Here is a 17,622-nt window from a genome sequence, read left to right on the forward strand (position 1 = left end):
TCAAAATTAAATGTAATTAACTACTCACGTTTTTGCCCTTAAGGTACGACGATGCTGGGGTTTCCACGTAATTAAGCAAGGAAATGAACACTTGAAGCAAGCAGCTGTCTAATATCAATAACTATGCAAGATAAAGTGTACCTTTGATAAGTACCCCTTGATATAAGCTCCTCCAACGACTCTAGCAGGTCAATATAGACCAATAACTACTTTAATTCCTAGCCAATCGTTTCTTGATTCCATAGACTATCTATTATGTTCTTGTATTCCTAGTGTGCAATATATCTTTATAGTGACTTGGCGCCAATTTGGTGAAACGACTTAAGAATTAATGGCTAATAAAAAGATGAGAGAATGAACTTTGAAATATACAATGGGGGAACGAATGCCTTAGCCATTTTGAAATGTCCAAGGGTTTGGTCAAAATTATCCTCTTCACAAAACCAGCAGTTTCAAGACCAAGATATCAGAATTTCTAGCTCCAATTTCGAGTTTTCCATACTCATTGGACCATGCATCCTTAGCTTTGGTTACGTAAAGAATATTAATGTATTCCAGAAAAGGTCTGTAAGTGCATTTTACTTTATCATTAGTCTCTTTTTATATATATTTTACGCTGAGCTGTAATAAGGCTAACCCTGAACAAATAGTCTCTAATCAAGGAACATAGTAGCATTTAGGTCTATTAAGTTTTCCTTCGGCTCGCGAATTAATTAAAATTAACAGAAAGAATTCAAATTAATGTAGATTAATTAATTATAACTGAGACACCTCCGCAGCATTTTTTCTTCTTTTACTTTTTTGTTGGCGCTTGGGATCCCTATATTACAAAGGATGGAGGGGGCTTGAAGAGAGAGGGACGTGAAGCTATGACTGGAGCGGTCCGTTATCTAAAAAACACAGGTACCCGTTAAAAAAAATCGAGCAATAGCGCAGCGCAGCCGTGACGTCATAAAAACGAAGACAAAGGCGAAATTCGGACAAACAAACTTACAAGTTTACTTTCAGCAGATAATTTTCACAGCCGATCGCAGTTGATCTTAGTTTTCATGGGTTATTATTGTAACTTTAAGTAAAAATAACAAAATCGGTTCGAATAATCCTCGTAGCGGTTAAACAGAATGCAATGTTTGTCCGAATCTTTAAGCTATTTTCAGAATGAGCGCGCTGCGCTATTAAAAGGAAGCACATACTGTAAACTGTCCCTGAAGCCTGGTAAACAGTATTGTCGGTTTACAAATAACGTCTTCAATGCATCAAAATCTAAACTATTGATGGTATAAAGGCATTTCTCAATTATGTTTTACAAATCAGTGTTAAAAGTCACTACAAAAAATCTCGAGTCATTTTCATTGGAATTCCCGTTTTCCTTTCTATCTTCTATTTCATTTTAACATGGCCTGGTTAGCTCAGTCGGTAGAGCATCAGACTTTTAATCTGAGGGTCAAGGGTTCGAATCCCTTATCGGGCGTTGTACTTTCTAGTTTTGTTACGTATTTTATTCCAATTTTCATTGGAATTCCTGTTTTCCTTTCTATCTTCTATTTCAATTTAACATGGCCTGGTTAGCTCAGTCGGTAGAGCATCAGACTTTTAATCTGAGGGTCAAGGGTTCGAGTCCCTTATCGGGCGATGTAAATGTTTACCTTTGTTACATATTTTACTCCAATTTTCATTGGAATTCCTGTTTTCCTTTCTATCTTCTATTTCATTTTAACATGGCCTGGTTAGCTCAGTCGGTAGAGCATCAGACTTTTAATCTGAGGGTCAAGGGTTCAAGTCCCTTATCGGGCGATGTAAATATTTACCTTTGTTACATATTTTACTCCAATTTTCATTGGAATTCCTGTTTTCCTTTCTATCTTCTATTTCATTTTAACATGGCCTGGTTAGCTCAGTCGGTAGAGCATCAGACTTTTAATCTGAGGGTCAAGGGTTGAAGTCGCTTGTCGGGCGATGTAATTTTTGCTTTTGTTGAATAAACTATTCCAATTTCATTACACTTCCTGTTTTCCATTCTTCTATGTAATTTATAATACTACCATGGACTGGTTAGCTCAGTCGGTAGAGCATCGGACGTTTAAAATGAGGGCCAAGAGTTCGAGTCCCTTATCGGGCGTTGTACTTTCTAGTTTTGTTACGTATTTTATTCCAAATTTCATTGGAATTCCTGTTTTCCTTTCTATCTTCTATTTCATTTTAACATGTCCTGGTTAGCTCAGTCGGTAGAGCATCAGACTTTTAATCTGAGGGTCAAGGGTTCGAGTCCCTTATCGGGCGGTGTAATTTTTTACCTTTGTTACATATCATTTTCCAATTTCATTGGAATTCGTAGTTTCCTTTCTGTCCTGTATTTCATATCAAAATATCATGGTTAGGTAGGCTGGAAAGGCATCGGAGGTTTAAAATAAGTTTCAAAGGTTCGAGTCCCTTATCGGGCGTTGTACTTTATGTCGAAACATTCTGTAAATTTATTCAGACTAAAGTTAACTAACGTCCAAGCCTTGCATCGCGATGCACTAGTTTGCGAAAGAGAAGACAGGAGACTTGCTCGACTGCGAGAATGATAGGAAAGAGGCCTCGTGGTAGTAAGACGCACCTTAAGTACTGCTTCGTAATAACAGAAATCATATCCTATAGTCGACTTGAGATATGCGAATTCATATATTTGGATTACCGGATCTAACAACAGTATAATGTTTCGACATAAATGTCATTATGCTGTCAGCACAATGTTCTGCTATTTCATATTTTACTCCAATTTTCATTTGAATTCCGGTTTTCCTTTCTATTGTCTATTTCATAATAAGGCGGCCTGGTTAGCTCAGTCGGTAGAGCATAAGACTCTTAATCTGAGGGACAAGGGTTCGAGTCCCGTGTCGGGCGGCGTAATTTTTTATACTTTCTCTACGTATTTTATTCCAACTTCATTTGGTTTCCTGTTTTCCTTTCTTTCGTATATTTGATATTAAACTTGACTGGTTAGCTCAGTCGGTAAAGCATCAGACTTTTAATCTGAGGGTAAAGGTCTCGAGTTTTTTATATCGGGCCTGGTTAGCTTATGTCTTTTGCTACGTATTTTATTCCTATTTCATTTGGATTCCTGTTTTCCTTTCTATCGTTAGCATCAGACTCTTGATCTGAGAATCAAGGGTTCGAGTCCCTGGACTGTTGGGTTAATTTGTATAGTAATATTAGACTTTATGAGGGCGAAGGACTCGAGTCAATTATTAGGCGATTTAATGTGTTACTTTAGTGATATATATTTTCCTCTAAATTTATTTATTTATTTTCTTGATGTATTTGATATTAGCATATAACAACTTGTGTACTTCCTAAGAACGCGCGCGCTCATTGGTTAATTGGAGGTGAATATTGTACGATATTCACCTCTGAATTTCGGAATATTGAGTCGGCAACAAAATGGCATCTGCCGGCAATCGTTTTGCTACAATTTCCGATGAGGAAATTGAAAAAAATGAAATTAAATGCCATTTCTATCAATACTAAAAAGGCAACGAAGTATGGCCTAAACGTTTTGTTAAAAGTTTTGCTAAAAGTTTTGCGTGAATTTGTCACGCGAACTGCAAGTTTCTGTTTGTTTGTTTTTATTGAATTATTGTATATAAAAAAAAGTTACTCTGTAAACAAGTTGGTATATGCTAAAACAATTATTCGCCTCAGGCTCAGTGAATATGGAGAATATTTACCTCGCCGCTCGAAGACTCGTATCTCGGTAAATATTCCCCGATATTCACTTTGCCTTCGGCGAATAATTGTTAATCATAATTGTTTAGTAAAAATACACAGGTGGTTGTTGAAAATCTCGCGCGCTGATTGGTCGAGGAACTTACACTATCACACGATAATCACCTCAACGATAATCCAAAATGGCGGCCAGCCGCTTTGTTGCTGTTACCGAGAGAAAAAGGTGTTTTATTTCCTTTTCTTTTTTTTGAAAGAATCACCTGTGTATTTATACTAAAACAATTATTTGCCTCAGCCTCAGTGAATATTGGAAAATATTTATCTCGCCGCTCGAAGACTCGCGTCTCGGTAAATATTCCCCGATATACACTTCGCCTTCACTTCTTCCATTTGCATGAAATAATCACACCACTCTTAAAGGATTGCAAAAAAATAATAATTAAACTATCTTTACTTTTCGCTGTATTACTAATATCACATTCAATACATTTTTGAAAATACTTTTTATCCCTTATTAGATACTTCGATTTCAAAATACGAAACATTACTTAAAAGTTTGTTTGCCATCCAGCAAGCCTTCCGCAAGGGACCTTTGGCTGAATTGTTTCGTTATCAATGTCATATATCAGCACGTGACTATTCTTGCAAATGCCCTATTCTAGTCATGAAATCCGATGAACAGAAAACTACGCTTTCACTTACTTTTTTATTTCTATTTTTATTTTTTTAAATTTTTTTAAGTTTCCGTTTTGATATATTCATAATAATCATATTCATAAACATCATATTCATTATTTCTCAGCCCCAAGGACCCTTCTTCCCGCACAATGCAAAGTTATTGACAGGTCTTAGAAATAATAAAAAAATCAATCTTTATTCAAATCGACCATGTCTTTTATAGCTTATTAGTAATAAATATATGTACGACAATGAATAGACCTTTTCAGCTTTGTTTTCAATTCACCCATTTCTTGTCCCATGACATTCACTTGAGAATTTGTTATTTGAAGGTGGTGTTACACGGAGCAACTTGCAACACAGATTTTTCGTGCAACGCTATTGCGCCATTTTTGTGTCGATTTTTTTCGACATGTTACACGGGAACAACTTTTCGCGCAACATTTACTTTAGTATTCAGTCCACGCGCTGCCAACTCACTCACGGCTATCTTTTTTCTTCTTTTCTTGCTTTTATCATTTTTTATCAACTACAAAAGTTTTATCTTGTTTGTTTCAGTAGGTTTAGTCAATTGTTGCACTATTGCTGTACTCTTTAAACTAACTTCTCCTACAGTCGGCGCCATTTTGTTGCGCGTCAAATCGGCGATGGACATGTTACGCACATCGATTTGCTGAATCGTCATCTTGTGTTGCAAGTTTTTGAAGCCAGATCAAAAACTTGCAACGTGTTGCAGAGTGAAAAATTGCGCGAAAAATCGTCCTCGGCGCTATGTTACACGACAACGATTTTTCTTGCAACGGTGTTGCGCAAGTTGGTCCGTGTAACACCACCTTATGACAAACATGTTGAAATATTTACACATGAAAGAATCAACTCCCAAGAGTAGCAACGAAGCTAAATAGGTCTATGATGTTTTCTGGTATAATAAGTTCCACTTTGGGGTTGACAAACTGCGTCGTTGACATATTGTCATGCCAATTCAAACCACGTATTCAGTAATTTCCTTAATATTTAGATCCTTTGTCTATAGTTTATCAATATCCAGCATCCATATCCAGTTTTCTTTTCATGCACAACCATTAAAGGCAAAACAATTACATTATATGCAATATAATATATATAATAATAATAATATATGGTCTGAAATTGGTTAACATTACGCTCTTGAATCTGCAAAAACTACCTTTTATGTTCTATCAAGAGAGGGTATTCTATTGCTTTGTATCAATCATTTGAATGAATCTTATGAATCTCATCACCAGCTCATCATGACAGACAAACACTGCCCGCGTGTGCTATTAACCAGAATGTATTCTTTTGCTTGGTATCAATCGGCTGAATGAATCTAATGAATCTTATTACCAGCCTACAATGAGAGGCAAACATCCCCTCTTGCTTAATCTTTCATGTAATTTTCTTTTGCGGCTTGCCATTCCGGCCAGTAAGTAAAACGCGCATAGATCATGATGGGAATGGCTGATAGCAGTCTTTCATTATAATATATAAATAATTTATGACCAATAATAGATTTAATAATTTATGAAGAATAATAGATTAATGATTTATTAAATAAATTTCTATACACTTGATTCAGCAAGTTCATCTTCGGAAGCCAATCTTTTCAGTAACCTTTTTCTTCTTAAAACATCATCAGATATGTTTTGCAAAAGGAATTGCTGATTCCCGGGTGAATTGTTCTTATTACATTGGTTATTGCTGGGTGGTTTTTCCTTTAATTTCTGCCCAGTCTGTTTTCTCAACCCTCTTTCCTTGCTTTCCTAGTAATAAAATGTAATGAATTTATAAATAATATATATGTATTACGATCACCCCCGAAAAGAGGCTTCTGGTGAGGTTCGCCTCACAAGCACTACCAGCAGTACATTATTGAAATAACCTGCAATTTATTGCCAAAAAAAGAGATATTATTCCTATTAAGAATATCCCCTAAGAGTTTCGCCAACAAGCATTACCACTACATTGAATAACCAATTTATTAGCATTACATTGCTAAAGGCGATAAAAGAGGTTAATCCTATCATAAATATCCCCTAAGATGGAATTGGCATTGAGGACTTTCTTGAACTTAAATTTGTTTGACTTTTTTGACCACTTGAACTTCACGGGACGTGCCGAGGGGACAATGTATCTTCATGGCTTTTAACGCAATGGTACAGAAGGAGGATCGTGTCGCTGCTATGTGACGATGGGATATATAGATATATCCCTGCTATCTTTGTGACTTTGTTGCAGTTACATCTCCCTGCTAACAATTGACACGTCCCTGATGCATTTTTTTAAAGTAAGTGCATACTGTAATTATGTTGTCGTTACACGACCCCACTGCACGCCGCCCCATCCTTTTTGCTTTGAATGCGGTGCTTTCCGATTCAAAGCTCTTAGGAATGACTAAGAGTACTTGTTTGTTTTCATCAAGTTCTCAGTTGCTATAGATAAATAATAAAATAATACTCAAGGAACGACGCTTGAAATTGGATCCACTCCCACCCATATTAAATAGATCCGTTACCTGGAGTAATGATGAGCGCTCTTGCCCGTCATCATCGTTATCATCTCCTTCTTGTAATTGCTCTTGAGGAAAAATGCCTGATGACATATCACTGAAACACATTAGGTTTTCCGAGTGACCTAAAATCCACATGGAAGAGTCATGTTAAGATGAGAAAATGGCGTTTTCGTTAGTGTACTGATGGGGTCATATTATTTGGGGGGGGGGGGGGTTTTAGAGGCAATAGTCTAAAAAAAGAACCATGTTTTGGGGAGTGGGTTCTGGTTAATATAAACTTCTCTCCCTTTTCTAGAGGCCTGATGAACTGCTGGATATTAGATGTCCGTAGCGGGAACTACACCAATATTGGGGGGGGGGGAATTATATAACTTAATTTCATGACCTCATCATATTTACAACATAATGATAACAAAGGCCAGCATACTATTAGGAAATTTCACTCGAAAACGGTCATGCAGACTGATGACTTGAAATTGTTTACTTGGAGATAGTTAAGAGGAAATAGTAAACGAGTATCTCGTAAGGAATTTCCTCCACCTCACTCTAAGATAACAATTGATTTTACCATGCTCTTTAGATATATATATATTATTGCTTAGCCAGAGGCCAAAACCACCTCATTACTATCCATTGTTTTTCGTCAAAGAATCAAGTCTTTCTCATCAGGTATGAGTGCTTTTAAAATAGCAAGTCGACAATACCCCTACCTCCCATTTACTTCCTCTTCCTCATATTTACCATGGTTACAATTAACTCTTTCTTACCTTGATCGACTGGAGGCAAGATGGTCCCCAGACTTGGATCCACATTAACATATGGATGCTCACTTCTCTGCATATCTCCTAGTATCTCCCGAACCATAACAAATGACGGTCTATCTTCAATATTACATGCCCAACACGCCTTCATTAGTTCGTATCTTCATCAAAAATTGAAAAAATTTTGAAAAATATTAAAATAATATCTAGATCATTTGTTATATCAAAGTGATCATGAAATTCCATCATGTATGAAAACGTTTTAACTCTACCGACAGCGACAAGGCCGCCGTACCGGCGCGCAAGAAAGCGTGTTCCCCCCCGGTTCCGCCGCCCCTGTAACCAAAATGTTATGTTTAGTAAGACAGCTTTGTTGAAGTAGTATACGTATTCTAATACTTATACTAACTAACTACAAAAAGAACATTTATAGTGAGCTCACATTTCTTCAGTGCAGTTGCTGGGCTTTTCCATTCTCTTCCCATCCAGAAGGAGCTTCAACAGATCTCTGTCGTTGAATGTAGGGTAAGGGAATCCTCCTGGAAATTTCAATAAAAATTAACAACGATCAGAACTATTTGAAAACGTATGTCATTAATAATGATGATGGCGGCGAGATGATGATGATGATAGAACACAGAAGTCCATTACCCGGAGCGTACAACTCACGTATCTTCCTTGCAAGATATCGTTTTCCCAGACGATCTTTATTTAGAACGGCTTTCCAATATCTCGAGTTATAGAGAACAAAGCTATAGCCGTTGGCGGAATAAACAAAAGAAACTAATGAGGAATGCTTTGTTATTTGGCACCCGTACGAATCTAAGTAGCAAGTCAGAGTAAATGAAGACCCAAGAAAAGGGTACTATTTGTAAGCTCTGGATAATGGACTCCTGGATAGGTTGCGTGTAATGACTCTAGTGACGATAATGATGAAGGTGGTGTTCGTGTTAGTGGTGTTTTTGTTAGTGTTATTGGTGGTGAAGGTAGTGGTGGTGATGTTGGTCGTGATTTTTACATACCAAGAGTACATATTTCCCAGAGTACAATGCCGAAAGCCCACCTGCAGGAAAAAAAGGGCACACACATGAAATCCAGCGACTTTCATTACACCCTTATGAGTAAAGAGAAAATGAACTAAAAGAAGAAATCCCCGCGTCTCATCACACGCGGATACTGTGCGCAATCTACACTTTTTGTGATGTTTACGTGTATTTTTCAATAAAACGTGTGCAAACAGCGTTGAGTGCGCTAAGTGTGAGTGGAAAAAGAAAAAAATAGAATGGCGAATATGATTCTACAACTAGCATCAAAAGGTACCTATGATGGTTACAAGCATGAGCATGAATACCAGATTCCTTCTTTTACTTTATTTTCTCGTGAATGTGTATATTCATGAAGCTTACTTACACATCACTAGAAGTGGAATAGATCCTGTCTCGCATGGCCTCGATTGACAGCCAACGCAGAGGGATTTTTCCTGTGCTTCGCTTTACATATATACCTTCCCTTGAAAGTCCAAAGTCTGAGATTTTAAGGACTTTATTTTCGCCTACTAAAATATTTCGGGCTGCTAGATCTCTGTGGATGACTCCTTTTTTAGACAGGTATTCCTGGAATCATAATGAATATAAATGTCAGTCTCAATTTCTTGCAGTTATTTAGTGTGTCTCATTAATTTTGCGCATGCGTATATAGTGGATGAAACCATTTTAATCAACTCAAATACAATCTCACACCCAGAGCCTGCATTTCTTTCTCCTGGCCATCGTCGAAGATCGAGGGCTCTGGCATAATCCATTTTTATAAGACCAGGATTTCTTGGACTTCCGGTATAACAGCACTTGCGTTCAAAGACTTGCCAAAAATAAGAAAATATGTTTCCGAATTTCAATTTTTAAACAGAACTTTGTTTGAAAGCATGATTTTCGTTGATTATATTTCACTTGCGGAAAGTTGCATATGAGCCAAAAAATGGATTATGCAAGAGCACTATTTTTCCGTCGCAAACCAGAAGAAACGCAGGCTCTGGGTACGAGATTGACTCGATTATTCGCGTTTATATGTATATTAATATTTATTTTTGTCTCGGAATGACCTACCACCTAAAATATATATCTCCCATCTCCTTTGGCTTCGAAATCCTATTTCTCGAAATCATCGTATAACAATGGTCCGAGGACTCGCTTGCGTGGCTATTAAAGTGATAGCGCTGCAGCAGATCTGGCAACTGAGAGATTATTAATACCATTAGTGAACTGTAAAGTATGATAAAGCGTTCATACCATTCCACATGCGATCTGATACGCAAATGACTGCAGTTCACTTGAATCCAACGCTCCATCCAAAGGAACCATAGCTGATCCTGAAGACTCGCCAGATTTTCTTCGAAAAGATCCTGATCCACTGAAAGATGCTTATTATGGTATGCATCAAAACAATTACTGTTAGAAATACATAGTCAAGCATATCCTTTATAAAACATTTTGTTCAAAACATTTCTTTCTTTTTTTTATATCCATCTTTCTCACAATGTGCTTTATAGACCCCTTTAACTTGGCTGTAATTTTTTCCAATTATAGACCACGTGTTATTCCCTTGAGAAGAATATTCTTTGTTTGAGTTGTATCCATATTCATGTGTCTTCTCATGTGCAACCGTCAAAAAATGCATGATACTCTAGGGAATAACACGTGGTCCGAAATGAGAAAGCATGACACCTAAGGTACAGAATCCTATTTATGTTCCATCAAAATTGAAATCGTTTTCATATTGACTGGGTCATTAGCGTCATCATAGTCATGACCTACCTGTTGTAATAATAGTGCTAGCACTACATGCTTCTTGTCCTTCATCGCGACCAACGTACAGTAAACCAGAATCCTTGACCGAATCAGACCCAGACCCATTGCGCCCATTGGTAAAATTAGCCTTGCTACCGTCACTTAGACTCATGACTGACAAGCTTCCTCTTTCATTGAACGTTATGCCATCTTCATCATTTAGTGAACCACGTCGTTCTCTCTCCTGGAACGGGCAAAACAGTGTAAGTGCTGCGTCGATATATAGAAAAAAAAATGTAGATTGTATGGGCTGATATAAGTTCTGTGAAGGCCCTATGTGGTATTTGAAGCGAGAAAGATAGGCAAAAGGTAGGTTTGGAATGATAAAATATTATTTAGGGATCTCGATTCAAGGTTAGGTCCAATAGCTGTTATTACAATTGAGAAATTCATAGTGTTTCAAGAATTATACAAGTGAGGCTATTGGGTCGGTACAATGCTTGTTGTCTCATTTGCATTTTTTTTGCATGCATCTATGATATCTGCTATTTTATCCAATTATTTCAGCCGTCATGAAATTTCATCAAAAAAATGTACCCAAATTGACCTTATGTTCCATTCATTCATTACGAGGATCCCCTTTGACCTCATGTTACATTCATTCAGTAACTGGATCCCTTTTGACCTCATGTTCCATTTGTTTACTTTCTGGTCTCTTTTCGAACTTCCCCGGGGGGTACTCCCTTTGTCCAAATGGTAAGGGTGATTATAATCGTCATTGAACAAACATGAAAAATAGAAAGAAGAGGTTCTCCAGTCATTTATTAAAGGGTATCAGCACAATTACTATTAATCATATTTGGCCGCAAAGTTTAGGGATTGAAGTGAACATGGCTTCAACACCTTTTTTATTTACTAAAAGGGGTCGTTTTCATAACAAGCCCTAGATCACCCCTATCACTTGGACAAAGGGAGTACCCCCTCCCATTCCCGGTCCGATTGCTATAACTTTTCAGTATCACTTCCTTCTCTGACTGATCCATCATCGTCCTAAAGATATCCTGAATGATAATAGGGGTTATCATAAGGAATTATGATAATGATTTTCTTACCGGATCATCCAAAGGAAGCACAAGTGGTCGATTACTGTATCGACTTTCCTTTGAATCTATTGGAGATTCCAGACTGACGGCGTGATCAAAACATTTACGATGCTCTTGCTCAAACTGGAAAGCAAATTTATCATTACTAGGTGTCAACAAAGGAAACAATATTATTGATAATTGAAGATCGATCATTTCGATTTTTTGGAAATTTTCGGACGAGGGCTAGTTGCACGTTATCTCTTACGATAGTCCTTTCCCGGATTCACTTGAGTGGCCACAAAACAAGTTAAGGTTTTACTGTATAGACTCGACTTGGAGCCATCGTTCCGTGTTCACTCAAGCGAACAAGCATTTCTGGAGAAGGGGGATGAGAAGGTATGTAGAAATATTGATTTAATTGGAAAAAAACCCAATGACATGAAAGATCCCACTAAGGTTATTACGTCAATCGAGTTTTAGAATGTTTGGGCAAATACTGACTCGTTAACAGGCTTTACTAAACAAATCAAAAAATAGGAAAGAATGTATGGTTCTATGAATGTATGGTTATCAGTACTAATAGTTGTTTGATCTTTTTTCTTTTGATGGGGATCATTTCTTAATTAGATAAATATTTTCACTCAGCTCCAGTCCCTTCCTCATTTTCCCAATTAAGGATAATACGGGAAAGTTCCGCTTTCAGTCCCGCATTCACAATAAATGAGGGCAAGGCTCATAACCCATGCAGGCAAAAGATAATAGAACATCAGAACTGCATCATCAAGCATTGAATTTGTCACCTACCTTCTTTCGTAGATCCCTGAGGTAATGCAATAAATCTCCATGCGGTGCATATTCCACTAATAAACACAGGGGATCGTAAAGTGTACAACATCCAAGAATAGTCACTATATTCTCGTGTCTTCCAATCACCTTCATGAAGTTTATTTCTGCTTTAAAATCCTCTTTCTCGTCCTCAGAAGCATTTTCTATAAACAAGAAAGAAAGATGCTCACCAGTGGCAAAGCAACAAATTGCTGGGTTTCACTTGACGTCATTGCCTGTCTCGTTTAGAATGTTCATCAGTTGAATTGCAAGTTTTCAGCAATTTTTTCTGGTTGACAGCACATAAATCGTGGTCAGTATTTGACCACCTTTTGAAGCAGATAATGAGATTCAAAAACTTATAGATTGAAACCCAGCAATATCCTAAACCTCTGATAAAGGTGGAGGTTTAGGGTGGATGGCAGTTCAACATAACATGGGAAAGAGCATATTTTGAGAACCTACCACGTTATAAAAAAAACAGCTTTACTAGATTGAAGAATAATGATGCTGCCAATGTACCAGCTCTCACCGCTGCACATGGTTACGGGCTCATACATACATGTATACATACATATACTTTATTACAATCATAAACAAATTATGATTATATACATTGAGTATTTATAACAAGTTAACATATTTAACATAAGGCTAACTTAGGTAAATAGCTAAATTAATGTTACTTCTAATAGGATATTGGCACACAAAAGGTGATGAATGAGAAAGAAAAGATAATGAAAAAAAAATCTCAATCAATCCATGAACCGTCTTCGTGGGTAGGCCGGCTACTTGTTGGTTGTCATCTCCTGTAATTTGAGGGGTTTTCTACGTGTTCTTCCATCAAAAACATTAAGAATGAACAAGAAAAAGAAAAAGAAAGAAAACTTCGAAATTCCAATTCGTTCAATCATAAAACGTGAGCTAGATACGCTTGTCACCGTGTGAGCCAGAACGAGTATTACCCTCATAAGATATATGTATGTAGTATATTCATTATGCATTTACCTTTTAGTATCTTTACAGCAACCACAGTTTTATCTGGATTCCCATTCATACCATAAGCATCTGCAATAAAAACGTGCCCAAAGGCTCCTTTTCCAAGTTTTCTTCCAATCTCGAGCCTATGGAATCCAAACTCGTATTCATCTGTTTCCCCAGACTTGATTGCCTCGTGGATTCGCTGTTCTACGTACGCAGGATTCAGCTCCAAGCCTCCTTCGGCACACTTCGGCGGTAGGTTTACCATAAGCCTGGAACTAGAAACGTCAAGGAATCTCCATTAACTAAATCGTTATTATTATTGAAGAGGTTTCTGAAATATTAAACCCCCACTCTCACTCCCGTTCCCACTTCCCTAGCCTCATCGAAAACCCACTCCGTAGTCCCAGTGACAAATTATTGATTTAACAAACCTTTCATTCGTCCCAAAAAGAGCGCTGTTCTGATCAAGGTTTCTGTGGTAAATATGTGACTCCAAATTTGGATTATCAATAGCAGTTCTTTGTAAGCCTGTTGGTGTTTGGTTGAACGGTTTGCCGAGACGCTTCTTGTAAACAAAGAGGAGGATAATGAAGATCACTAGCAGAACAAGAATCAATGGTACCACGATGGCAACGGCGATTAGTGCCCCGTTACTTTGCTTCTGAGTTTGCTTCTCGAGTACAGGATCTGCTTAATAACAAGATTGAGACAATGTGTACTATTTAAGGATGAATTAATCAATATACATATAGGATCATGTTGTTTTCCTGCTCAAAAACCTTACACACTAAATTCCAATTCCTTCAAACGTTTTTGAGTAGTGAACTGACTAGCATTTCTACCAAGATCTTAAACATCATTGTCGAAAGGTAGGAAGGTCGACTATGGTAAATTATTTTATTTATTATTAATTGTATTTGAGGATCCACGTGTTTGTACCACGCATGAAGTACTGAATTTTTAAGAGTATCGAAAGTAGCCTATTGGTGTGTTTCTCAGTAAGGGGTGGTTACGTACTGGATTGTGTCGTTCTCACTTTTCATGTTGTACTATTGTTTCATCGAATGCCTAATGCCTCGCAATCAGGTCTGAATTTTAAGAATTCGAAAATAGCCTATTGGTGCTGTTTTTTACAGTAAAAAAAATACATACTGAATTGTGTCGTCCTCTCTTTTCCTTGTAGTACTACTGTTTCATTGAATGGTGAAGTTGTGGCTGGAGAGATGGTTGTTAATTTTGTTGGAGGGCTGGTAGATAACGTCACTGAAAAATATACCAAGTATTTTTTCAGTATAAAACGGTAACATTTTTTTTTCTTTTATAAATTGACCCGAAGCCCGAATATGGTCTAGCTACAAGACCGGCAGGAAGTGCTATTGACTCGTTGACCATGCGGGCGAGATATGTAATTATGTACTTTCTCCAGTGAACCCTCTTTCTTTCACTTTACTAGTGAAAAAAATTTCACTAGTAACTCTTAACTTCTTAAATTCTTAACTTCTGATCTTCTAATCCTTCTCTGCCAATATCCACCTACTTTATAACTGTGGAATGTTATCTTTGCTATACCAATTACTTACCTATAAACAACAAGTTTTGCTTTCCACGCAGCCGACACGAGTGGTGATCAAAAGCTGATATCTATAAATAGAAGTTCAAAACTACATTAATTGACGATTTTGTATCCGGTTTTGGTGAGGCATAGAAATGGATTGGAATCTTTCCCGCGCAATTTGATTAGTATGGCAGTAAAGCCGTGTCCACGGCGTGACCTTGTCCGGAGCCGTGTTTATGCCGTGTTCCGGATATTTGACTGGATGGAGAGTAAATTTTCGAGCAATTCGATTAGTCTGACGTATTCTATTTTTTTCAGTAATGCCTCATAAGCCTCTGGCTTGGGCCTCATCAATGATTGTATACGTTATTTTTCTTTATTGCTGAATAAATTGAATATTAGTGGTTTTCAACCATTCCCAAGAGGATCCTCAAAAGACAAAGGCATGGCGGCCATGCTGGTGGACAGGTACAAAAGCATCTAATGAGAAGTCCGATCCTTTGTTAAAGTCCACCAGATGAGGTAATGTGAAAATGAAGGATATTATGTAAAATATGCCTTGCCGTGTCACGACCGTGTTCGTGTGAGGCTCTACTACCTACATTATAGCACCAAGAGGCGGTACATAGGTCAGTACACACTGGAATAAAATAGAATGGAATGGAAACACTATGACGCTTACCATCAGGATGAAATAGCAATCCATGTACACATTATTAAACGTTGCAAGGCGTTGTGATGTCTAGATGAAACAAAAGTTAAGAAAAATAAATCCCAACCCCAAAAGCCGGTTGCATTAACCCAGAATACAATCCTTCTTTCAACACCCAGTAAGACCCAGCATCCCCCCCCCCCCCCCCCCCATGCAGTTGGGGAAAACGTTAGCTAAAAAAAGATAAAGTTAAGTCGGATTGAGTAGAGTTAGTAGCAAGCTGGGTTGCTAATATGCAGAAGATAATATAGGTAAGTTGTAGTGCTTGGGAACGAGGTTATTCCGGGCGAAAGCCCTTGGAATTAAATTCGGAAAAATTAATTTCCGACCTCGCTGGGATTCGAGCGAGCGAGGTCGGAAATTAATTTTTCCGAATTTAATTCCAAGGGCTTTCGCCCGGAATAACCTCGTTCCCAAGCACTACAACTTACCTATATTATCTTCTACTATTTCATTAGTGCCACGCGGTCCACATACTCTCATCTTTGCTAATATGCAGGACATTACTCACCAAAGCAGAAACATTATTAGAGATAACTGCTGTGTTTGGGCTTGGGCATGTTTTGAACATTGATCTGAAGCTCACTCTGAAAGATAATCTGGGGGAAAAAATGGAGGGGGGATCAATACTACTTACGTAATGCTAAAAATAGAATAGTGAGAGCAAGAACGACAAGTTTCGAACAGCAAAAACAAATAACCAATTTCTTTGCATTATATTGTAAGCGATAGTATAAGATATTAACCTTATCAAGAATACCTCGTGTAAGATCAACAACAACGACAACAAAAACAACTTTATTACTTCACCCTGAATTAATTACAAGTATAAATACATTATAAATCATAAATTTACGCATATATATTAATGTGAGCATTTAAACAGATATAAGAAGACCAGCAACAGCAACAGCAATAACGACCAGAAAAAAAATAATGAGAAAGTATATAGAAGACGATTACATTTTAGCTTACATAAAATGTGATATCTTTGCAGTCTTGTCCCAGAAAGACCTGTTAAAAGCTATTGTAGCTGCCGTTGCAATAATAGTAGAGTTGAATATGGATAATTTGACTATCGGTACCATTGGGAAGTTTTCATCTAGAGGGGCAAAGTATCTGATTGCTGTAGAAACATTTAACATCCACATATAAATAGCTTATAAATTATTGGGTGGCTCAGGTTGGAGCCCTGCGGTCGGGAAGCTTATTGGGAGGAGGAAGGGGTTGATAAAAGAAGAACCATACCTATATTTATTCCTGGACAAGGCTTGGGTTCACTGATGGGCTACCTGTGGCATCTGATTTAGTCACGTGGTTATTTGCTCACCCTCCCCACGTTCTATATTAAGGCTGCACCGCCCCTGGTTTATGACGCTTATTTTATTTCTTCAGATAAAATTTTTTTTTTTTAATGCAAGAAAGAAAAATATCCGTTTATTTCCCAGTTATAAAGTTCAAATGCTGTAAGGCTTGTCTATTCGGCTATGAAACAAGTGCCATTTCTAGACATTCCAAAATTTCTTAATCCATGCAGTTACAATTTTTCTTATAAGATAGCTTGGGTCGCAGAATATTTTTGGTTCATACTTACCGGTAAGAACAAAAAGTTAAATATAATTTCCTGTAGCTTTTATCTGCTTACCTTGGCACCCACATATTTCTTGGATGCAATCTAATGAGAAAATATAGGTTTTACCTTCAACTATTTCCCTTACATGTTGTGGATGGTTATTCTGTTTTATTAAGTCATGCTAATATTTCGCTTTAGGATTTTTTGTTTTATAATTTTCCAAAAATGTCTGAACTAGGGACAATATATCAGTTTCGCATTTGATGTATACCACTGTTTTTGATTACCACAGACTCTTATTCGCACGGGTTTAATAACCTCGTTTATAAGTCAGCTATTCACTGATAACATTAAAAGCCCGTGAGATTTCAAAACATAGACATAACCGGCTAACGTGTTGTTATAAACGTTTCCACCCAATTCAAACC

The 17,622-nt window shown here is 37.3% G+C and overlaps 1 protein-coding gene and 4 non-coding genes across 9 annotated transcripts in view; 4 read left to right on the forward strand and 1 right to left on the reverse strand.

The window, feature by feature from the left end:
* The first annotated feature begins 1,398 nt into the window (after positions 1-1,398).
* Trnak-uuu (transfer RNA lysine (anticodon UUU)) lies at positions 1,399-1,471 on the forward strand. Its single transcript has one exon. It is a non-coding gene; the product is annotated as a tRNA-Lys (tRNA).
* Positions 1,472-1,559: 88 nt separating this feature from the next.
* Positions 1,560-1,632, forward strand: Trnak-uuu (transfer RNA lysine (anticodon UUU)). Its single transcript has one exon. It is a non-coding gene; the product is annotated as a tRNA-Lys (tRNA).
* An 89-nt stretch (positions 1,633-1,721) lies between these two features.
* Positions 1,722-1,794, forward strand: Trnak-uuu (transfer RNA lysine (anticodon UUU)). Its single transcript has one exon. It is a non-coding gene; the product is annotated as a tRNA-Lys (tRNA).
* A 413-nt stretch (positions 1,795-2,207) lies between these two features.
* Trnak-uuu (transfer RNA lysine (anticodon UUU)) lies at positions 2,208-2,280 on the forward strand. Its single transcript has one exon. It is a non-coding gene; the product is annotated as a tRNA-Lys (tRNA).
* Positions 2,281-4,563: 2,283 nt separating this feature from the next.
* Positions 4,564-17,622, reverse strand: part of LOC116296998 (uncharacterized) — a 37,034-nt gene continuing 23,975 nt past the window's right edge. For 3 of the 5 annotated variants that reach the window (XM_089036326.1, XM_089036328.1, XM_089036327.1), the window contains exons 11-28: positions 17,267-17,296; positions 16,597-16,747; positions 16,133-16,220; positions 15,592-15,651; positions 14,935-14,995; positions 14,507-14,617; positions 13,786-14,044; positions 13,379-13,629; positions 12,350-12,534; positions 11,573-11,686; positions 10,488-10,704; positions 9,963-10,093; positions 9,088-9,290; positions 8,700-8,740; positions 8,120-8,216; positions 7,684-7,838; positions 6,920-7,038; positions 4,564-6,167 (exon numbers count right to left, since the gene is read on the reverse strand). In XM_089036326.1, the coding sequence (XP_088892452.1) occupies positions 5,967-6,167; positions 6,920-7,038; positions 7,684-7,838; positions 8,120-8,216; positions 8,700-8,740; positions 9,088-9,290; positions 9,963-10,093; positions 10,488-10,704; positions 11,573-11,686; positions 12,350-12,534; positions 13,379-13,629; positions 13,786-14,044; positions 14,507-14,617; positions 14,935-14,995; positions 15,592-15,651; positions 16,133-16,220; positions 16,597-16,747; positions 17,267-17,296 (2,474 nt within the window). In that variant the 3' untranslated portion in view covers positions 4,564-5,966. The remainder of the gene's footprint in view (positions 6,168-6,919; positions 7,039-7,683; positions 7,839-8,119; positions 8,217-8,699; positions 8,741-9,087; positions 9,291-9,962; positions 10,094-10,487; positions 10,705-11,572; positions 11,687-12,349; positions 12,535-13,378; positions 13,630-13,785; positions 14,045-14,506; positions 14,618-14,934; positions 14,996-15,591; positions 15,652-16,132; positions 16,221-16,596; positions 16,748-17,266; positions 17,297-17,622) is intronic. The other 2 variants (XM_089036329.1, XM_089036330.1) reach the window with 2 other exon arrangements.

Source organism: Actinia tenebrosa, unplaced genomic scaffold (assembly GCF_029948245.1).
Source record: "Actinia tenebrosa isolate PJP-AT-01 unplaced genomic scaffold, QUT_ActTen_1.0 PGA_scaffold4__44_contigs__length_22323623, whole genome shotgun sequence".
Classification (NCBI taxonomy): domain Eukaryota; kingdom Metazoa; phylum Cnidaria; class Anthozoa; order Actiniaria; family Actiniidae; genus Actinia; species Actinia tenebrosa.